Below are 24408 nucleotides of genomic sequence, written 5' to 3'. Positions count from 1 at the left end.
ACAGGGTTTCTTCTAACATGTATTATTATTTAATTTTAATATTTTCAACTTCATGTATACATAGCATTTACAAAAATTCAAGATTGGATAGTTATCAGAAAAAGGTTGTTCAAAACTGGTTTTCTGAAGATTTCAACAACTCAAAGTCATGTTTCTGTACTTTTAAAATTCAAATTTTTAAAACTAGGCCTATATAATGAAGCAACGCAAAAATGTCGGCCTATTTTTATGTGAACTGTCTTACAAATTGCTCTCTGGTAGATTTTCCAATGGCTTTTTACATACATTGACTAGCCGAGCTCTGGTACGAAATCTCCGCGAGATGCATTATCATACTGGCCATCCCATAATACTTATTTTTGGCTCTTCCATCATAGTGGAATTAGGCTCTTCCGCACGTATAATTCACTAAAAAAGCCTAATATTTTGGATTTTATCCAGATTTATCAAAATATTTGAACATATTTATATAAAACAATATTTGTTAGCTTACTTATGCAATTTTCTCCGTATTATTTGGTAAAATATCGCCATAAGAATAAAACATTTCTACTTTCCGGTGGGGTGAGCGAGTACAGTCGTTCCATCACCACACCCTGCATTTCTGACTCCCTTCACGGTTCCTGACAGTAGATTGTTGAGGAATTATAGGGTCACACTGGGTGCCGCCTCGCGTAAAGGGGGCCCAAATCGGAAACCCCAGCTTTCTGTGGACTTTAGGGGATCGATTTGGTTTACTTGTAGCCTTCTGGACCGGCTTCAAAGGGTAGAAAAGCCGGTGTTATCAGCAGTACTCACCCGCACGAAGCTAGGTTTATAGCTTTTGGACGCTGGGTACTGCTTTACACAGCCCCAACATCATGGCGTGTTGTCTCAGCGAAGAAGCGAAAGAACAGAAACGTATCAATCAAGAAATTGAGAAACAGCTCCGAAAAGACAAACGAGATGCACGTAGGGAGCTCAAACTGCTATTGCTTGGTAAGTAAAGGACACAGATTGTGAAAATTGTGGCATCACATCGCTGTATTACATGAAAATATTTGTGTATTTTGATCGGGAATGGCTGTGTAAAATGTGTGTGCCGTACATGTATGTGCGGGCGTGCAATTTTAACGGTTTCATCTTATGCTAATGTTGACACGGAACACGACAGCCATGATGATCTGCTGCATGTAAACCCTATGTCCACGTCCATCTGAAGTTTTTCCATCATTAACACCACAAATGAGTGATATAAGGACCAGAAAACCGTCGCCAGATTACCAGTTTTAGGATTATTTTGTGATGGAAGTGAGCCTTGTGCTGTTCAACCCTAAATTGAGTGCATCTTAAATGATGATGTTAGGACCGCCTTGTATTTGTAAATATGATTTTAAGAATCTGGCTCGTCGGAACCCATTGTAAAACTCAAATTAGGTGGTAAACCATAAAACTATTGATAAATTACCATATTATGGCTAAATATTACGAAGAAATACACTAGAAAAGGTACAAAACATGGGTGTATGTTTTTCCTCCATCACTCTGTTTATCACCTGGCTGCCATCTTGGATTTTCCACCCAAGATCATAAACACAGTGTGGCCTTGATAGGTTGACTTCCCTTCTTTAAGTCGCAATTTCCAACACCAAATTTAGTACTTTGTTGCAAAATTTGTGGTTTTAAGTTTTTCCGCTTATTTTTATGATGGAAAAAATGCAGATTGGTGTCCGCTAATGTGTCAGTCAGTGTATTTTAACATGTACATGTGACCTTTGACACATGTAATGTTTCCTAATATCATTGAAACTGATGCGAACATTTTCAACTATTGACCATTTGATGCACAGGCATGTCATTAGTGAGCATGTTAACTCAAGGACGGTCACAAGAACACTGTCAAATTAAACGTTGACGTCCGCTCTGTCACGTCGTGTTGTAGAGATGTGTGTAGCCTACATGATTGTGGTACACGTCATGGACCCTGCATGCGCACATGACCATGGATGTTGGCTAATAGGCTATCAAATGTTCAACAGTTGAAAACTGCACAAATCAATTAAGCTGAATTTGTACTCCATCGCTGAGCAACAAGCGATTGGTATTCGACCAATGAGGTAGTCCGCTCTAAAGCAAGCTATCTCATTGGCTAGAAACCAATCGCTATCGCTCAGCGATGTAATAAAGATCAGCTTTATGCCTTTATTGTAATGTTTATTTAAAATTGATCATTGTTTACACTACAGTTTCACTCACACAGATGCAGCGCACTGTTTATGCCGTCTTTTAAGTTGATTTTTCTAGGTACGTCCGTAGTCCGTACTGGTCAAAAACTCTCGTCTGTTGGACTTGGAGAGTAGCCACTTGCTGCAACATGTCACCCATTGGACTCATACATGGAACAAGATAGCTGTTTGCATGATAGGCCTTGCCTATAATATAGGGGTATCTGCCATACTGATGAATTATTGTTTGGATACCAGCTTTGTTTTTCTTACATAGGGTAGACAATACCAGGGACTGTCTTTTGGAATTTGCAGGAGAGCATTTAACAACTCTTCTGGAGCCTTCAAGGAGAACTGTATAGAGCATTACAACATGATGTAACTTGTAAGGATAACATGGTCAACTAAGGAGAGCTAAAAATCACTCTTCTATCAGATTTAAGGAGCGCATTAGACAGCGATTGTTCTCGCTCTCCTCAAAAGGCAGTCCCTGCAAAACACTGCAATATAAAATGCATGCATGTTATATTGCAATACGATATCGGAAAGCAGGTAGGTGAACGCTTACAGAACTATGCTATGTTCATAACCAAATTTCATGAAAAAAGGTGCCGGTAATTAAGGCTGTGGAAAAATAATGTTTGGTTAGGGGTTCCTTGACCAACCATAGCTACAACAGACTCCCCTCAGACCCTTGGAGAGAGCAAAAGTGATTAGAGATTCTAAATGCAAAAAAGTTTTAATGTCCATGTTTGTATTATAAAACTCCGGTTTCGCAGCGAAATAAATTGACGCCTTATGCATGGATCTTTGGTCGTCATTTTCCAACTTCTTCATACTGCAATTTTCGTCAATTGATGGTGCCCTAAGAGTGTCCCAGACAGTGTATGAGCGATTTATTGTTCAAAAAGCAAAGTAAATAAAGTTTACAAATTATTTTGCAACCACTTTTCGAGTTGTGGGGAACCGTAACTAAACAATTAATTTGCAATGACCGTAAGTTCTTCTTGCAAGTTGCAGTACACTCCAAAGTTGTTTTATTTTAGAGAGACGCAACCTCGCCAGGTAGTGTGTCGCTCATGGCAGATAAAACAGCGTACCTCTCACTGTTTCACCACGCACTTGGCGAACATAGATTGAAGGTGAGCGCCTGTGTGAAGTGCATTGTGGTGAGAGTGCTCGATATAATATGCACAAACCTTTGTAACATTCACGCTGAGAGGCACCAATTAAATTGTGATTTTTGCCAATATTGTTGGAGGTACATTATTTTGGTCCCCCGATGTGACAATTCAGTATTGGTGATTTACTGTGTTATTGTTATTTGGAGTCTGAAGTGTTCTCTTAGATGTAAACGTGAGATACGGTACCCTGACTAAGCCGTGGAAAGCTTTCTGGTTGAGGTTGACACTTGACAGATCTTTTCGCCATCGTAGTGGGACATCAAAACCGTTTGTTGCAAGGTCAGCTGCTGGTTCACGCTATCTGTGTTCGGAACCACAATCAAAACTATCGCCAAGCAAAGTCAGTGGGTTGCTAAGCGTGAACCAGTATAGGTATGATGTATTCGCTGTGATGGCAAATAGCGGATCCAAAACATGTGTACCGGTACATCATCTGCCCTGCTTATTTGAAAATAAAATTTAACATCGAAACAGTGTGTGCACATCTTTCGCATACATGCAAAGATATGGAACAGGGAGTAGCAGTATTGAAATTGGCAGCCCTGTCAAGAAGAATGTTTTGAAGGTTATGAACAAAGCATAGCTCAATGATAGTATATTCACACCATGGAATGTCACCATGCATGCATAAGAATTGAAATCCATACAGCCCCCTTTGGTAAACATGTAAACTCTCCCATACAGGGGGTGTAGACAGGGGGTGTAGATTTCAAATGTAGTCACCCATTCAGGTAATCTCATTTGAAATTTATACCTTCTGTCCCCCTAAACAATGTATGTGGGAGGTTAAAGTCATGTCTTCCATAGGGGTATGGATCTCAACTTGAATAGCCCAATGCACTATGAAGCTTGCTATCACTTAGGAGTCACTACCGATATGTGTACTTCATAATATTTTGTGTTTGTGAATGTGTACTTGACATAAATTTGACTCATCTGATAAATGTTGGTGTCAATTTGCCAGTGATGATAGTAGTGGACCCGGTACGTAACCAGGATGTGCTTGGGTTAATAAGATATTGGTGTGATTAGCCTGCCCTACGGTTACTACCAGCTTTTAAATTAAATGGCATTTGTATCTGTTGAATGAAAAGAAAAATATGGGGTCCGACCGTCCGTCACCATTTTATTGTTTCAAAAGGCCTCCGATAGGCCTCCAAACTGTAGCAGGGACCCTGCTTGTGACCAGGAAAGATATTTTCCTTGGAGAGAAATGAAAGCGAGGTCCCAGGTTCAATCCCAGGCAAAATTGAGAATGGGTTGGCCATAGCACAGGAGTGATTAAATTGTGTCTGTTGGGTCAAGGCTCTTGCTAAGGCTTGTCTGTGTGTCCAGGATGACTCCTCTTCCGAAACATTGTTCACATAAATCTTTAAAATCTCATCAGGAAAATGGAAGGAAATTTAGTCAAATATTAGATATCCATCAAACTGTGATGCGATGCAATACCAGCGATACAAAAATAATTTGTATTGCTTGTTGCGCAACACATAGTCATTAACATTTCCCGACCAGATTTTGTGTCGGATCGCTGCCATTGGTGAATGCTCAGAATCAGATTGTATCAACCTAGGCCGGTTGCAGCCAAATCCGGTGCAAACCTATCCGCACTTAGATTGTAACATACACCAACAAACAAATTACTATTCAAAAGTATTCACCAATTTTGAAAGTAGGAGGAAACTGGAGATCCCGGAGAAAAGCTGCGATTGCGAGCATGGATCAGAATAAACCAAGTGCACATGCTGGACGGGGCTTGAACCCGGGACTCAGTGGTGCAAAATGATGGAACAACCGCTCTACCAACTCGCTCTCCATGTTACTGGTCATGTTCATGGAGCCTCTTTGTGAGGATTCACCATGTGAAGGGTATTAGGGGATTATTTTGTGAATTCATATAATCATCGAGCTTGAGATGCAATCGAGCTTTAGATGCAAATTTTGTGAAACAAATTTTACAACATAAGTTCATGAATGGACTTGTTGTTCTTTGAGTGGCTACAGTGCAGAGTCCCATCCTGGATATATGCACCTGCAAGGAGAATGATGATCTGGCAGCAAACGATTCCTGTAATGCTGATGAGTCTGAAAATGGTCAAGCAGAGGATGTGATGCTCTGTTCAGTTGAGAATAGATTGACTGTTTAAAAAAATTACACTACCTGATAGAGATGCCACTTTTTGGGAAATTCCCAGATTTCGGATTATTTTGTGGAAAAGTACATTTTCATGATTTTGATGTCAAGATTTTTTCTTGGCACCAAGTGGCTATCTCTGCTGCAAACTCAAGAAAAGTTTTTTGATTGGGAAAATAATACCCAAGTTGAATGGGGACTTGGCCATGTAGGACCAATTGGATGACCAATCAATACTATCACAATGGAATGAGGGTTATGAAGCATTATGAGTGCACTCAAGTCAAGTGTGTGGTCTCAAATTGGGTTAAAAGTTTCAATTGCTTCAGCATTTGACATTGCACTGACTTCCAGCTTGGTCAAATCTCAAGATTGTAATGGAAAGAATCTGAACCACTTGCGAATGAAAATAATAGCAAACTGATGGAGTTTTTTCATCTCCAATATTTTTAATGACAAGTTTTTTGTTGGCAATTGGGGAAATTGCTTTGTCGACAACAGCCTTGTTGACAACAGCCCTAAAGCTGGGTCCTACATGTACCAGGGACTGTGTATGAAGGAATTGGAAATGGCTTCCCCTAATTGTACCAATGCGAGTTGCTGGTTTACAAATTATCCTCAGTTGATCAAGCAAGCATTGATAGGTTGATCGATAGACCTTGATATGAATCCCATCACAGTTACAACACGGGAGTGCGGCTTGTGGGCCTAAAACTTATAATAAAATACTCTAGAAATCATCAAAGAACATTAAGAATGATTTCAGTATCAAATCAGTAGGAACAGCAAGTGTATGGTGTGCACTTGTTTATTCTAGCATTTCCACAAAATCGGCATATTTGTCTCCAAAATCGATGTAGATGATTCTCAATGCTACACAGAAATTTTTGTTCAAAAAATCACACATATTTTACAGATAACTTGATTTGTCAGTATTTTGAAATGCAAAATAATAAGGAATCAAACATCACTGTCCTTGGTGCGAAGGTCGTAAAAGATAATCCGATCTTACAAATTTAGCCATCAATAAGCTGTTTCCAGTCCCTTTATACATACAATCCCTGGTCTTACTTCGGAGTGTCTTTTATTGTCATTCAAGGCAATTCCTAATTGAAATAATACATTTATAGAGATGGGCATGTTTTTTTCAATTTGCAAGCAGGAAGTCTTGCACATTGCAGGAAAGGGTAGAATTTAGCAGACGACGGTGACATTCCACGCCCGGGAGTCCCATAATATGGTCTGTTGACGATTTAAAAAATCCTGGAACCAAGCGACAAGTTTTGTCCCAAAGTGTCGCCCACCATTGCTGTATGAAAGTTGAGCAGAAAATAATACTACATGATATCTGCGAAAAAAAGCAAGCTCATTGTCACTTAAAATATCAGCCGCATCCAATGTATTTTCAGCAAATGCAGTGGCAAATCTTACCTGTTACCAATATTTTGCCAACTTTTCTTGTTATTTGCCTTCAGGGGTCATAATTTGGCAGTGATGTACTTTTCAAGATAGTATTTTTTTCTCAAATTTCGTAAAATCATGAAAAAAAGAGTTAGTCTTGGCAAGGCCAAATTGAGTCCTGGTTACAGCAAAATTCAGGTGAACCAGGATTCCCTCTTTTTTTGCGAAACTGAGTCCTGGTTGCAAAGCTGTAAATTTCATTTAAAGAGGGCTTGAGGAAGCCCAGTAGCCCACCAGAGCAGTTCTTCTGGAGTGAACCAAACCTGCCTGGTTATCAAATCGGTGACAATAGACAAGTGACTTACCTAATGCCTGCAATGTTTATACCACCCCAGGGTCATTTGTTAGGCAACCGTTTCTTAAAAGAGGAAGCCCCTCAAGTGATGGTTCACCCAGAAGAACTGCTCTGGTGGGGCTACCTCTTTAATTGCAGGTCTTTACATTGGCTTCAAGAGGCAAGATGAAATGTCTGGCTCTCAGCAGCATGAGAGTACATGAGAGCTGGTTTGAAACATCATAATGATGTAATCATTAAAAAAATCTCAAATTTAACCTGGGCAGATACGTGTTGAAACACTGCGCTCCCATGCTACCATCACCACGGTGGGGTGCACAAACAGCCAACCTTTACCCTGATCGGAAGCGGCTGCGATGTAAATGTAGGCATAGCCATCACCATCACCATATCGCCCATTTGTACGAGACCTGCTGCTTTGATGCAGTCATAGCCTGTCTTGCCCATGCAAACACATACAAATGGACCCAAATCAAGAACTGCTCAGCTCAGGACATACATGTACTTAGGATAGGCATGGGCATCGCTGATGTTATCCATAACATGCACGCCACACTAGTACATAAGAGCTGGCTCTCAAGGCAAATATGATAGTGCCCTGTGTTCTTACCCCCCTTTTCAGGCAGTGAGCACTCAACCACATGATCAGAAAATAACGGGAACCGCCACAAAAACCGATATCGCTGCTGGAACTTTTGCAATATGTGCGTCAAAGTTCACTTTTCAAAGGGCGAACTGTAGTTAGGATATATAAAACGACTGGTAAAAAAGTCTACTAGATGACCTCAAAAGGTCAAGTTAAAAATAGAAATAGCAAAATAGCAACAAGAATAGTCACCCTTTCAAATTATTTAGGCAATGTCAACATGGTGTCATTGGGTAAAATATTTTCCTAACATATTATACTAACACCACAGCTATACATTTTTCCACAATAACAGTAATGGAAGGAAAAGTGCAAATGTGCAAATTTTTCAGCACAAATAATTTTGACAAATAATTTTTGAATAACTAGTACATCGAGTTTGTCAGTCCGGTTAAGATCTTTATTTCAATCGAATTGGCTTGCGACCACCATTGGGACATTATTTGAACATAATTTTATTATTTGCTTTCTAATTTTTTCTACATTTTAAAAAAAAAGTGCTCTGTTTTGGTTCATTTATGTTGTGGTTGACTGGGCATACATGTACATGATGCACAATATCAGTCTTTTTGTGTGGTCAGGCCTGCAGAAACAGCTGCTTCTCTCATGTCTGGCTGGCTGGGGCATACCCACATTACCCAGTTAACATGTGTATGTACACAATGGCATGTTCTGCTTAATTGTTGTTGTTGACTGTCATGTGTGATGGTTGTCTTTGTTATTAAAAAAATGTGTTTTTTCCACAATTTGTGTGGAAATTTTGAATGTTTGTTGTATTTATACCATGGTTTCCTTTTACTGGCATGTCCCTGTTGTATTGTTGCATTGTGGTACATTACAGTGTTTACTTGAGGTTTGCATTTATAATAGCAGTTCTTGTTTCAAAAGGTTGTTCTTCGTAAAATAACATGACTGTCTATTTAGTATCCTGCTTCAGGGCATGGAGAAAACGTTTGGTACCGTATAGGGTGGGTGTGCCCCCATTCTGGGACAATATCATGTATTATGTTTAGTAATGTGGTTATGCTTCAGGGTTTTGGGTGTGAGAGAGGGTGTGGTCTACCTATTTTTAACAATAGCCTGTCCTCTTTGATACTGTAGATGTGTGTTACATTGTGCGTAGATGTTAATTTTCATTTGTATTATGACAGCGCAAGGCTCAGAATATAAGGTTGGGTTGTGATATCCCCATTTATTTTCTAAGATAGCCCTTGTAACATGAGCAATTTGCTCATTGGACAGCCTGGGCCATTTTTCTGAAGAAAATATTAGTAGTTCAATAGCCCCATAAAATATCAATTCCTTTAGGCCTGTAACAGTGTACCCTGTTGAACAGCATTTGGAATGGGCACTCCCAATATGTGAAGTCAGGGTTGTTCCGGAAGTCAGGTTGTACCAAAATTCCTTCCCACAAGGTAATAGCCGTGTGATTCTTCAGGATTTTTGTGACATTTTGTGACCAAAATTTGCGACAAAATATTGGATTTTCAGCCTGTTTCGTGGTATTTTAGCTCAATTTCACACTGTTTTTCAGGATTTTCTGCTACTTTCCGGATATTCCACATGCTTTGAATCACACCCCTGTAATACTAGGGTATCTGTGTATTGCATTTAATGATACAGCTTGGGGGTTAATGCAATGCAGTCCTAATGTAGTCCTCCAGCTTCTGTGTGAGAATCCATGTTTCACAGCCATATTTAGAGATTCAAGCTGTTCGGAAGAAACTGATCTTGAGTTCAGTGAGGATGTGAATCCCAGAACTCCTAAACTAATTTGCATGAATCTAATTTAGAGATGATCACAGATTTTGTGAATCTATACACGTAAATGAATGAGAATTTAACGATTCAGTTTGTAAAAATGCTGTTGTCAGGAGTAGCCGCAGTCTGTGACCCTCACAGACTTAGCGATCAGCGTGGCGCGAGACGCTCAATCAAGCGTGTCAACCTCTCTGGATAGTATACTAATAGCAACAGAGCCCGAAAGTAGTGCTAGTCAGGAGTAGATTCTCACAATGTGAAACAAAATTATCTACATCTGCCCCCCCCCATAGAGCAGATGAATATCTCATTGGTGCTTGACTTGGCGCCACTGCTGTTCCAGGGCGTCGCAATCAGAGAAACCGATACCGTTCAAGGTAGGCCTGGCATTTTCGGGTAATTTTGTACCCGGGTACCCGCCGCAATTTTTCGGGAGGGTAAACGGGTAAAATTGAAAAAAAAAATTGAAAAAAAAAAAAAAATTTCGGGTACCCGGGGAGGGTATTTCCTACCCGGGTAATGTAATCTCGGCGGGTACCCGTTTACCCGACCGAAAATGCCAGCCTTAGTTCAAGGTTGAGGTGCGAAGAAGGACGATACAACTTCCTGATGACTGCATTTTAAGAACAAGATGGATCAATCATTCCCCTGCAAGAAAAGACAAAATGTTTTGACATTTTAATAGGGATGCGCACTCATTGGTTCATATTGAGGTGTGATTAATGGCCCGATGCCACGACTGGGGAAACCCCTACTACTCCCAGGCTCTAGTGTATACACATCCTAAGGAAAGCTTATATAATAGTAATGAACAGAGATGTTGACTGACTGATTGGACTGACTTACTGACAAGTGCTGTGGGATTAGAGAAATTGAATTCTCTCAAGATGAATATAAAATATAAAAATTTTTTGATTGTGCAAAAGTATGTTTTGTTTTTCATGGTCCATTTAGTGACTCTAATCCGTTAATATTGATAACGATGATCAATAATTTATTCGACTTTATACTCGATCAGCTCGTAATAGGCGGGACTTGTAGTAACATTGTGGATTGACGTTCACACAGTTGGGCGCAGCACCTACGCGAGCTGCGCTTTGCGTGAATTATGCGTGCTTTTGTGATTTTATGCGTGCTTAAGTTGGAACTTTATTGACTCGCGCATTAACAAAAACCGAATAATTCTCGCCTATTAAGTGCTGATCATACACCTTGGTCTGGGACGGACATTTTAAAAATGAATTTAGAAGAGCAGCAACGACATCACTTGCATTACATTCCAGATGTTAAATCTACATCATATGCAAAATTTGAGGAAATTCGCATGAGTCCGTTTTATTTTAGGGCCATTTGTCTATAACTGGTCTTTACATGTAGCCCTATGGAGAGAGTGCCTGTTGAGGGCGCTATAACCCCCATTTTAGGAACAAAAATGTGATTTAAAAAAAACGGACTCGTGCGAATTTTCTAAAATTTTCAGAGTATGTAGTATGAACATGTAGAAATATAATCAAGTAGTTGCCCTACCTGCTCTTCTCCGAAAAAAATAAAAAGTCCTATACCTCAATGATAATGAAACCTAGGTGCATAGTATAGTGTGTATCCTGCATAGAGTGGAAAGAAAATAATGCACATGACACTTTTTTGGAAGTTTTTCTGGTTTGTTTGTTTCATAAGAAATAAAAGGAGGCAATGCAAGCAAGTACAGAGGAGAAGATTATGTTAGGCATGTATTTTGTGTTAATGATGATGGATTCATGATCCATGTCGGAAATTCACATACGGTACCATATTGTCTGTAAAACAAATGCCCCGGGGGCGTTGCATTTTTCCAAAAGGGGGGCGTTTATTGGAAGTGAATGGTCAGTGAAAAAAGCTTAAAAATCGGGTTCAATTTCCGGATGGTGCTCCTGTTGAAAGGAGGGATCTACTACTATACTAATACTACATGATGGCGGTGCCCACGAAAAATGACATTTTTGTGGGACATACATCAAAATTAAACCTGTATATAAAGTGCATGGGATTAGTGAAATTCTACCATAATTAGGCAAAGAAATGGATGGGAGTTTTGAGTCATTTTGTCCATGCAATTTAGTGATTGTGACTGACATGTCAGTGGTACTGGTGGTGGATATCGTGAGGCTTCACATGTGCTGAGATTTGAACAAGAGTGGTCTCAAATTGGTCGTCATGTAGGAATAATCCAACTTGGAGTGATATAGAGTGATCTAGAGAGGGTATGTGTACACCCGTGATAGGTGAAAATTTGACAATTGTACATTGTAGGCCTATAATTATGATCAGGGCACATTTAGCATACATGTGCATGAGTACATGTGTACGAGTATCTATACGTGTTGTGCATTTTTGAGTGTTTCAGTTCGACTTTCGATTTAAACATTTGCCTTTGTATACATATTCTTCAAAATGTGACCTTGGACATTGGAATCTGACCTTTTTGTCAACATCGGATGACTAATAATTATCCAATTTCGATCTGATTATGATATCAACAAAAGGATTTTGCACTGGGTTCATATGCATTTAAAAATCATTATTGTTAAAGGTTGGACAAAAATGTCTGGAGTGTTTTCGTTCATTCAACCAACCCTTCTCAAACTCAACCCTGTGGGCCCAAAAAGTGCTGCAGCAAAAATATTTTTATGCTTCCTGGTCCAACAAACTAGAATAAATTTGATTCCAAAAATTTCTAGCTTCAATATTAAACTTGCTGTAGGAGAATACTGATATGACATGTTTGGGTTACTCCTTCATGTAATTATACACGAAATTAGGGTTAGGGTTAGGATTAGGGTTAGGATTAGCTTACACGAAATAATTACATGAAGGATCGACCCATGTTTGATAATTACATGCTAGCATTGTTAAAAGTGTATTAAACTTGATATAAAAACTTTTAATAAAATAATTTTCCTTTTAATAAGTAAATTTTTTCCAAGTAGACTGGGTAATATTTTCATTAGCATGTGCCCAGAATTCAAAATACATTTTGTTTTAAATAAATTATATTTAGGTGTCCTAAAATGATTGGTATATATTCATCCCCCGGGATTCATCCATGATAGTTTTGAAATTTTAGTTTTTGCATTGTGAAAATTACATTTGACCATCAACCAGACTGTGGCACCACCATGTGGAGGGAGGCCATAATTTGAATTCTTAGGCTGGCCTATCGCAAGGCCTATTGCAAGATTATCCAATGCTGTTGTTGTCTTTCGCAATTTGATGAAAACAATGGGGGTCAGGCTGTTGATCGGGTGACGCCCCTTTAATTAAAGCAACTGCAAGAAAATGTCTGTTCTGAGAACATGAGATGGTTCTCTTACCTACTGATACTGATTCTGGACAGTAAACGTCCTGCGTCCAGTCAGTCCCCATTAAAAAAACAAAATCACGCTCTGCTTACACTGTTATTGTTCATTGTTTGGTAGACTGATACACAAACAAAACGCAGCCAGCCATGCATAGATTTTATGCGCTTAATTGCGAACTAACTCGATGATGAAATCTTCCATCACTAGTAGATGATTACATGATCATGTTTAAGCCAATTACTATCCGCCAAAATGGTCCGATTTCACATGGCAAAGTTCAATATCCTGCAATTAATGAACGTGATATGGAAGTTGATTTCAATGTTTGGGGGTATGAGTTTTTTGTACGCAATGTATCCAGAGGTCAATCTGTTGGTGTGCAAAGAGTATAAGGGTTATTGAACTGTGTACTGATGGATTGGGATGTTTGAGGGCCCTGGGAATGAGTCACATGCAATTGCTGTCATCACACCGCCAGCGCAGATTCACCAAAAACTTCTCAATAGCAGTACAAACATAAATAATACAACACGCGTGCATGGATTGCATGGCTCATTTATATTAATTGATAGGGGAGTCGGTTCTCGCACGATGTAAACATCAGAACATGCTGCAGATTCGGCATGCTGTGTGGATATCGGGGCTACTTTATTTCCGAAATTGCTTGGGCGTCCCCTCTGTGATTTTGCCGATAAAATGGAATTGAAAGGCCACTCACCACATGCATAAATTTATGTAAAGGGGGCCCTACTAGATTTTCTGTAATACATTCCTGAAGAAATATCCCCACAGAAAACTGTTGAGAATCAAAATTTCTAGGTTGGTGATAGTAGGCACATTGGCACATGTTTGATACTGTGGATGCACATGTAATCACAAGAGTGCATTCAGATGAGGAATTTGCACTGGTGGTGTGTACTGTCATGATGTGATTGCAACATGATCATAGTATAATTAGTAAACAGGAAATACATCTTACTACATGAAAATGAACTATGTAGACACCGGAACCCAAAATTTAAAGGTAGGAAACCCGATTGACACCCCCACTTTACCCCATCAAAATACTGATTTTGGTAGCAAGTGAAAGCTCATATTTCTCTCATATTAAGGTTTAAAGAATTTGATTTTCCAAGTATATCGGGTCACCGTCCTTTACTGTGATGTTGTAAAAGAAAGCAATGGCACCTTATTCCAATTGGGGCCACTGACAAACAGCATGGGGACAGATTGGGACCATCGGGTTGGCACCCTACCCTTTACATAACCGACTGGGAGATGCACTGTAACCACCTGGGTATAAGCCCACCCCCTATTTTTCAAAACATTCTGTGAACAAGGGTGCACTCAGGGTATAAGCCCAGTACTAAATTTTGGCCAAGTTCTTAAATCAAATCAATGCTTTGCTCTCATATTTAAGAACAAATATAAAAGATATATCAGTTAATAATTAACATTCCACACTTAAAATTTTAAGAAATTGACATAGATGATAGAAATTACTGGTACATTGGGCATATGCAAATGGGGGATGATTGTTCTTATTTTTAATTTTTAATTCAAGCACTAGCCCTTCCCCGGTTATAAGCCCACCCCAATTTTTGAAGTGAAATCTGCCATCTAGGGGGGTGGGCTTATACCCGAGTGGTTACGGTACCTTCTGCTTTAATTTGACAATGAAGTGGATGGAAGTTGATGTCGATAATATTTTTAGGTTTTGTCCATGGTATTTTGTGGTTCGGCTAATTGTCAGTTTTAAGCTTTCTTACACGATACGGCATAGAAATGTCTATTTTGGCCACTTTTTTATTTGGGGCGTTTGTTGGAGGGGCGACTGTTACAGGCAATACACCGAATACAGTATACAGTAGGAGCTTGTACAAGCATATTGCAATAGCAACATTGCTATCTAAGAAACAATAGGAGAGGAGGATTTGATTTTGATTGGGAAGAAGACACTCTATGAGCCAGAAAGGCATCATGTACAATGTCACAGTTCACTGACCTGCATCTGCCAATGGAGTAAAATTTGACCTGGAGTTGTGGAGTATGAGTTTTTATACCTGGCTCATTGAAAGGTCATTCTAGGACTGCGCAAACATGACGGGGTTAAGGAACTGTGACCTGATGGATGAGCTTGTTTGTGGTGCTAGTGAGAGTGGGGGCAAAGTCCATGTTGACCAAGGCGGTTCATCCGTGGGCTAGAGCGGCTTGATTGGGCGAGATGGCAAGCTGCGCTAGGAGATAGCGATTAAGGGGAGGAAATAGATGGAAAAGGACAGGTTTTTATTGATGACCATGAAGAGCTGTGTTTGGAAATACTGTCATCTCTGATGGATATTAATGATAAGGTTGCTACATAGGATCCGTGTGATTATGCCAAGAGATTTCCTTTGATGTATTTGAAGACTTTATAGTTCAAGGATGAAGATGCTGGTGAAATGAGGAAGAGTTTAAGTTCAAGATTTGGTGTGTACGGCAAGGGCTTAGCTAGCGACCCGTCCTCCTGTGTTTGAGATGGGTAATTGCGAATTTGGACGGCTCGAAAAATGCCCACGTGTCCATAACCTGTCTGATAAAAATTCCTGATGAGAAATTTTTTTTTTTGTATTCTTTCCTTTAAAAAGTCTTCAAATTTTATACAAAACAATCAAAAACTTAGATTTAGGAGGTCAATTTCTGATGCTTAATGGCTAAATTTTGACAAATTACTTACAGTAGTACATTAAAAAGTATGTTTTATTTTATTTTGGATTCTAACAAATTCAGTTCAAAACTTGCAATCACACATAGAAGTATGTATGTACGTTGCCATGTTGAATTCATCACATCCGAGGTCCTGTATTGCATCATAGCCTTCATAGGAGATAAATTTAGGAATACGGAAATTGCTACACAATCATTAAATGCATAATAAACAATATTCACATCCATTGTGATGGTGACATTGTAAGGCACGGTATTGCACATCCTTACATGTATGTGTAAAGCACAATTGTACCAACTTTGATATGTGTAGGACTTGCTTCCTGAGCCCTCCTCATCATGCATAGTTACATATTCGTTCCATTAACTGCCCATGCCCTTATAAGCACCCATCCAGCGACTTTACAACATGTAAACTGTGATATTATTAACTGCAAATCTGGATCATTGTCTGAAACATAGGCACATTGATGATGATGATAAATGAATATTTTGGGCCATTTTTTACGTAGTATGCAATTATGTAAACAATGTAAAAAAAAAGCGCCCACCTAAAATGACTTTGTTAACCACCCTGGGCGGTTAATGAAATGAATACGGTACATCTGCATGCATTCAGTGATTTTTTACCTCCTTCTTCCTAGATGGGTGGGGTCCAGATTTTAACCTTGGAGTTGGGAGTGACATCAACTCACTTGTATAATTTGTTCAATAGATCTGTCATTTTCATGCAATACTCTGTAGCTTTTATCCTGTCTTATTGTACGACATTGTGATGTGATTTTATGCAGCAAATTTTATGGAAAGGTCAGTATTGGAATTTCCTGTAAATTTTAGGAAATTGTGATTACAATGTTATTGTTCATGTTCAGCCAAAATTATTGTTTCATAGTTTTTTTTCTTACAGTCACTTATTTCAGACACGCCTATTTTAAATGTCATAACCTTTTGTAATGTTTGTTTTTGTCTGGTTTATGCAAAATTTATCTTAGTGTACATTGTCATTTTGTAAAATGTATCTAACTACTTGCAAATGCTTCAGTTGTTTCAAAACTTTAGGGGTAAACTTCACCTCATTTGAAATCATTTTTGACAATCAGACATGCAGCACTTATGTAATGTACCACCCTTTTATGTGTGTTTATTTGTATGGATTTTTCAGAAGTGTTTTCTGGGGGAAAGTGAATGCTGACATTGCAAATTTGTTATTTTAAAAAAAAGAAAAATTATATTATAACAAAATAAAAAAAAAAAAAAAAAAGAAATTTGTGAAAACTGTCAATTAAGAAATCAATGATTTAAGAACTTGTCAATTTCTGTTTTGTTGTTGTTGCGAACTAACATATTATTGACCAAGGACATAGACTATTATATAATTTGTAGTGTGGTATATTTTTCGGGTGTCATTTTTTCAAAATTTGGTAGGCCTATATATATATAAATTTTGAGGTCAGTTTTCATACATAAGTCCAATACATGTATTCCCATCCAATATCCAAAACCAAATCCTTCCCCAGTCACCCGGTCAAAAGATCTTGCAGGAAAAAAAAATCATAACATTGGCTCAACCTCTAATGACACTTAGCGATGTGTATGCACACATCACCACAATTCATGGCAATGGGTGGGGTTTTTTCACTTGTGTGTGTGTGTTGGAGTAATTGTCACATGCTTACTGCTACAGAAAATCATTGTATTGCCCAGCCTTGTCAGTTTTTTCCTCTTCCTTTTTTTTTATTGGCAATAATAACACTACAATGAATTGTATTGTACCCCAGACAATAGACAAAAATATGATGGCTGCTGTCAATTGCGTGTTTTTTTTTAATATTGTCAGACATTGGTGAATTTTTTAAATATGAAGACAAATTTTCCATGCATTTTATTTATTTCATCGGAATAATATTACAGGTTTAACATTGAGATATGAAAAATACCAATATTATGATATTGAGGTCTGAGAAATAAGATACAGTCCACATGGTTATTTCTCTATACTGTATTCCATTTATTTATCATAGAAGTACCATGCAATATGTGATGCGATCGAGCAAAACCAAAATTCAGCTTTCAATTCCTCTGCCATTTTTGGAGCTTTCTTTTAATGTAAAATTCCATCAAAAATCGGACCGTAGACTTACAGGGTGTATGATTGGACTGGCTGTACCAGAGAAATATGGTAATTTAAAACAAATATTGTTATTGGCTGTATCTTAAAATCAATATTGGCAACGAACGACTCATGTAGCTTGATCACATCACATATTTTATGCAAGTGGTAGGATGGCATGCCATTTAGCTAATTGGTGTTGTGGAATTTTGAAGCATAAAATACTGCTTTTGCATAAAAATAATTAATCAGTTTACTAGATCGCTAGGTCTGTTTGTTAAGATTCATGTCTTATAAATACATTTTATCATCTTGATTTGTAAATATTACCTACATGTACATGAATGTAAACATTATTCAATTTTGCTTTTCTTTTGTATTATGTAATTTATCTCTTGATAAATGTATGTAAAAATCTTATATTATTATCAGGGTCTCATGGGAGACCAGTTTTTGTAAACTGAATGAATTTATACCCTGAATAAAGATTGTTATCTATCTATCTTATCTATCTAGATTGGCAAAATGAGAGGATTTTTACCGATTCCGATTCGGAACCATCAAGCTTAAAATAGGACTGATTCGGAAAGGGGTTCGGAAACTACCGATATGATCTGTTCTTTGCTATTGCATACTTTCTATTTCTGTATGGGACAGTGTGGTTTGCACTTTGATGTCAACATAATCGTGATGAGATGATCACTTTCAATCTTTCATAATTATTGGCAATCACCAGGGAGGTTCAGATTAGAACTAGTTCTAGTTCCTCGAGGGGGGGGGGGGACACGAGAAGCGTGCATGGCCGAGGCGCTTCCGCCAAGCTTGATAGGACTGGTGGATTTTGTAATGTCAGAGAGGGGTTGTCATGATCCCATACAGGCACTGAACAAGTGCTAGTTCCAATAGACCATCATCATGATCATGGTGTAGAGCTATACCATCATGGTCTACATGTAGCTTTGTACCATACCTGGTGATTTTACTGCCTAGTACCACTCTGTCTAGAGTGGAGTCAAAACCCATGTACCACTCCCATGTCCCACTCCAGACATAACTAGTCACATGGGAGATTACTTGTCCCACCCTCTAGTATATACTTCAAAAAGTAAACAGACCCACCCAAAGAGATGACCTGCTCCAGACATAACACATGACATGGTGGACTACTTGTACCATCCTCATAAACAGGTGTGCCCAGAGAGTGGTCTTTTTTTTCAATTAAAATTTTCCAGACAACATTATGTAACCTCACAACAAGGGTGTATACTTTTAGGACACAACCATGACCTCAGCATGTTTATAAACATAGATTGTCAACATACAGCATTAGTGTAATAAATAACATGTGTTGGCCAGACAGTGGTCTCTTTTGCCATGTATCACTCTGGGCTGGTACAAGTAACTTATTCCACTCGTGGCCTAAAGGCCACTCGTGGAATAACTATTACGTAACCTCACAACAAGGGTTCCATGTGAGTGTATACTTTGAGGACACAACCATGACCTCAGCATGTTTGTAAACATAGATTGTCAACATACAGCATAGTGTAATAAATAACATGTGTTGGCCAGACAGTGGTCTCTTTTGCCATGTATCACTCTGGGCTGGTACAAGTAACTTATTCCACTCGTGGCCTCAGGCCACTCGTGGAATAACTATTACGTGTGTGTGTGTAGTTTGGTAAATCTGCCATAGGCCTATATGAAAATTTAGGTTTTACTGTACAATCATGCAAGTTGTTTATCATGGTACACCTACATGCCTACATGGCATGTACCCTCCATGATACTGACAGTTTTCACAAGTTCATTGACCTCGGCCAGATCTGCCATAAGATTTTACCACTAGGTATGCATATTATGACAAGAGTTCTGTAATCATGGTAATACTGGTAATTTTTGCATCCAGTTATTTTTGCGATTTGGACTTTGATCAAGCGAGTCAGTTAGGAATTTGTTATTTTTCTGATTGCCCAATCCGACCCTTTATACTTCATAGACGTTATTTCAAATTTTTGCAAGGGGTTAATTTCGCAGTGGGAACTCCATTCGCGAAAATAAAACACTCTTGAAAATTACCACTTTCACAATATTTTGGGGTTATTTATATCCCTAGACCTACTACATATCATTGCATAAATACAAGGCATGTGGGATTTGCCACAGGTTGCTCATTGAGTGGTCCTGACATATCTGGTTTGTGTAGGCAGGTAGCTAGCTGACCTTGAACCAGGACACCTCTGTGGTTGGCCAACTCAGCAGGGACTTGTCTGTGTGTACCAATGTGTGAGTGATGAATGCTAGTAAACAGGGCTTGAACTTGGATGGCATGTTTGCAGAGTGGTGTAGGTTTTTGATCACAAAATCACTCCTTGTACATGTAGGATCGCAAACAATTTTCCTAACCAATCGGTGTGTTTCTAGTACTGAGCAAATGGTTGACAGGTAATGCGAGGAATACGTGGTAACGGCCCCAGTAGAAACAAGTCGGTATGGAAACAGTACGGATGATGATTTTGTGGGTTCCACCATGGTCTGGACTTCAGCCCTCCCCACTAGATGCGGGTAGTGAATCGTTACCCTGCTTTTGCAGCGCAGCAGAAATGAGATGATTAAAATGCAGGGATATAAAAGCAGCTAGCAGTGAGGTAATGCGAGGTGCTCAGTATAAGGCCCTTCACAATTAATTCTTAGTTTCCTGTTTCAAGTTTGAAAATGAGAGACGAGGTGACTTTTAATTATTAATTATTAATTATCTATTAATTATTAATTATCTATTACTTTCTTTATTTTGAAAATGTGGTCGTGACTATTATCAACAGTCCATTTGGTCATTTTGACTAAGACTACAGATTTAATTATTTTACCTTTATAATTGATTTTTTACATTAATATTAGTAGGGGACCCTACAATGTTCTTGTTTTATATTCATAATCAAAGTTGAGATGATCAAAAACAGATATTAGCAAATAAAAGTAATTAAAAGTCAATTAAAAGATGAAAATACCTAAATAAAAATAAAATAATTAAATATTTTTCCATTCTTGATTTTGGACGCGCGAGGGAAACAGGAAACTAAGGATCAATTGTAATTGGCCTAAACACAGTCTCATAATAGCAATCCTTGTATCAAGATTCCCCAAAGCTTCCCATGCTGTAAAGGAAATTTTCATAATTTTTCTAAAATCATGACAAAAAGTCCTGGTAAGGCCAAATGGAGTCCTGGTTCAGGTGAACCAGGACTCACTTTTTTTCCCCAAACCGAGTCCTGGTATAATTTCACCCTTGGCCTAAAGTTCCCAAGTAGCAAACCTATCTCGGTAAGGCTACTTTCTGAGAGAATTTCCGCAGGACGTGGAATAGTGTGCTGATGCCCATGCTTAGAGCTAGGCCTACATGTATGAATACCAATTTGATCTTTACCTTTATTTTTTACATATTTTGATATTCTTGTTGTACCATTGTATTAATACCGGTACTAAACTATTATTATTGCTTATTGGGAATTACACCAACAAAAACCCGCAACCTCTAGTGAGAATTTGGCAGGAAATAGAAACGTCTTTCCTTTTTAGGATCTGTGATTTTCAAGACCATTATCACAGTGACTCTGCTCTGCTTTCATTTTGGAAATAATAAAGCATGGGTGGGTGCCACCATCTTTGAACCCAGAAGTGAGTCGTACATCGGAATTTTCGCCTCCATTTTCATTCAGAACATCCAAGAACAGAATTTGGTTTCAGATATAACCCCTGCTTCTAATAAACATCCTCCTTTAAAAAAATTCTGCTCCGTTGGCATTTATTAGGAACAATACGGTATTCCATATTTGGTCATGTGATAAAGATTTAGGTGGACACTGAAAGATTCGCAGAAAGCGTTACCACGATTGGAATTGCTTTATTCTGTGTGGAGGTAACTGGATTTTTGACCAAGATTCTTCTCCCTGCGAAGGATTCCGGTTGCTCCACCTGGTGTACCACTGACTATGTACATGTATTCCACCATGTCAGTAGCAGTATGTGTGCATACATGCTTATGCATGTAGCATTGACCTTGAATGATGCAGTGTCTGTATATGTGCTTGTGCAGGGCAGTCCGTGGCTCATTGTCACTGACAACTCGCTCATTAAGAAAGATTGCAAACTGAACAGCAGTGTATTGTTTAGTTCTGTATACAGCGGGATATTTTTGCGGTATTGATTTTTTCGTGATTTTGAGCGTTCTGCGCTGATTTTCGAATTCTTTTATTCGAGATTTCAAATGTCTACACAAGAAAGTGTATGTGTCAAATATATATATTTGACTTTCAAATGTGCGGTTCTGAAATTAACCGCGAACAGGGCGCAATTAAAATCCTCACGAAAATTTCCCGCTGCATATCAGCGAGGCAGGCACTTAGCCAAAATCCTATGGCCACTCAATTTTCTTCCTCTATTGTTATATTTCCATATACTGTATCAGGAATGAAATGAAAATAATGATTACATTTAGCAATTTTTCTTTCTTTCTTTACGGCGCTTCAGTTGTGCTAGGTCCTGGGAACCGATCGATGCAATTTTGGTCAAGGCTTTTTGTTCATATATGTGTGCCTTTGTTTGATTCTGCCGATGATGTTGCAATTTTTCCCCTATATGCTACATGTATGTACTGAACACTAGAGTAAAGATGTTTACAACTTCTAAATGGGGTATTCCAGTTGAAATCCATACATGTGGAAGACATGCAGTAGCGTAAAAAAGTACCCCTCTGACAAAAAATGAAAGAGAAAATCTGGTGGGTAAAGGAAAAGAAAAGGGCAAGGAGCCCTTTTCCACCAAAATTCACCCGATCATGGGCCAAAAAGATAAACTTTGCGTAACGATAGGCATCCGGTACGAAACTGTCAGCTCGCAGTACGCATTAAGTTTGTCACGCCATAAAAAGTAAACAAAGTTGTAAAACAAATCAAAAATTAATTTTCAAATAGCATTGCGGTTTTTCTGTATTTTTTGTATTTTGTAGAATCAAAACAAACTGAAACAAAGGTAAACAGTATACAGTTCCTGTTTAAACAATTATGTTGTGGAAGCTGAAGTGAAAGATGATAAAACCGGGGAGAAAATAAGCAGTATTTGGTGTTTTCACATCGGAGGCATGTGGGGAACGCACATGTTGTTTGTTTACATCAAAGACCCCAATATCGATTAAGTGACGTCACTGGTGGAAAAAGGTCTATACAATATTGCAAAGGTCCAGGGCCCTGTATATCCACAATAATGAGCATTTTTTATAAAACAATTGGCAGTTGAATTTGGTGTTTTCACATCGCAGGCATGTGGGGAACACACATGTTATTTGTTTACATCTATTAAAGACCCCAATATCGATCAAGTGAGGTCACTGGAAAAAGGTCTATACAATGTTGCAAAGGTCCAGGGCCCTTTATATCCACAATAATACTCAATTAAAACAATTGGCGTCTCCTTTTATGCAAATTTCTGCTTCTTTGCTCTTGGATCGTTTGTCATGGCAATGGAACATTGCTGGTATGGTTGAGTTGTGGCCTTGCAAGGAAAGGAAATTATTACTGTATAAAGGTGGAATTTTTTGCGCACAATTTTTTTGCGCTTCCCTAATTTTGAACTATAGCTTAACTTGTTTTTGAATTTGTGATTTTAAGCTTCGATCATGACATCGACGTGTACACAAAAGGAACATATTTGATTATTTGTGTGTTGTTATTTTCGCTGCTGATGCTGCAGCTGGTTAAAACGTGAAATGTGCGAACATTAATGTAGCGCAAAAATGTCCACTTCAACAGTATAATGTTGTGTTCATTTACAAAGGTACAGAGAGAAAGAAACAAGACTTGGATCGTTTGGTATTTATTTTAGTTATTCACTTTATCACATTCTTGTTATTAATTTACATGAGAAATAAATTTCTGTTACATAGCAACCTCGTCATTTTTGGCTCAGTTATGATTATGAATGACCAGCCGCACAAATGAACAAAGCGAAAGATGGGGGTATTGTTGTGAAATGAAATTTAGAAGAAAGAGCTGTGATTGGACAAATATAGCTGCCGTAAAGCGGGTGTAGTGGTATGAATGAGGAAATTAAGCGTTGAAATGGTTTTAGTATTTTAAAGAAACTTTGACGATTTGTACTGACTGTCAATCTAGATATGTGTATTCATTGATAGTTGTTGTTTTTCCTTTAATTTTATTGGTAACCATGTTCTATGAGGCAATAGAGTATAGCTGAGCTCATATTGAACTGTGTGCATCGTTTGCATTGTGCCAGGCAGGGCTTGATTTAGAGGGATTTCAAATGCATGTAACTTTGGCTACATGTGCATGTAAAATTTTGTGTTATTCAGCCCATTTTGAGGCAAAAAAAATTACGAGTTGTACATGTAAATTTTATTTTCTAAATCGACCCCTGGCGCCAGGATCTTAAGTCCGGTTCTTACTCCACATCACAGCGCGATGCGATGCTATAAAAATTGTAATCTGAGCCAGGTTTTTACGAGCACGGGGGTAAAAATTCTCACCGCGCGGTGGAAATTTTGGTCCGCGATGGAG

General features: G+C 38.5%; 1 protein-coding gene across 2 annotated transcripts in view; it reads left to right on the top strand.

Moving 5' to 3' along the window:
* Positions 1 to 582: 582 nt before the first annotated feature.
* LOC140142488 (guanine nucleotide-binding protein G(q) subunit alpha-like) overlaps positions 583 to 24408 on the top strand; it is a 74384-nt gene continuing 50558 nt past the window's right edge. Inside the window, exon 1 of one of the 2 annotated variants that reach the window (XM_072164472.1) lies at positions 583 to 978. In XM_072164472.1, coding sequence (XP_072020573.1) covers positions 861 to 978 — 118 coding nt within the window. In that variant the 5' untranslated portion in view covers positions 583 to 860. The remainder of the gene's footprint in view (positions 979 to 24408) is intronic. The other variant, XM_072164471.1, reaches the window with a different exon arrangement.

This window comes from Amphiura filiformis, chromosome 20, assembly GCF_039555335.1.
Source record: "Amphiura filiformis chromosome 20, Afil_fr2py, whole genome shotgun sequence".
In the NCBI taxonomy this organism is placed as follows: domain Eukaryota; kingdom Metazoa; phylum Echinodermata; class Ophiuroidea; order Amphilepidida; family Amphiuridae; genus Amphiura; species Amphiura filiformis.
This window is presented reverse-complemented; position numbering and strand designations above follow the sequence as displayed.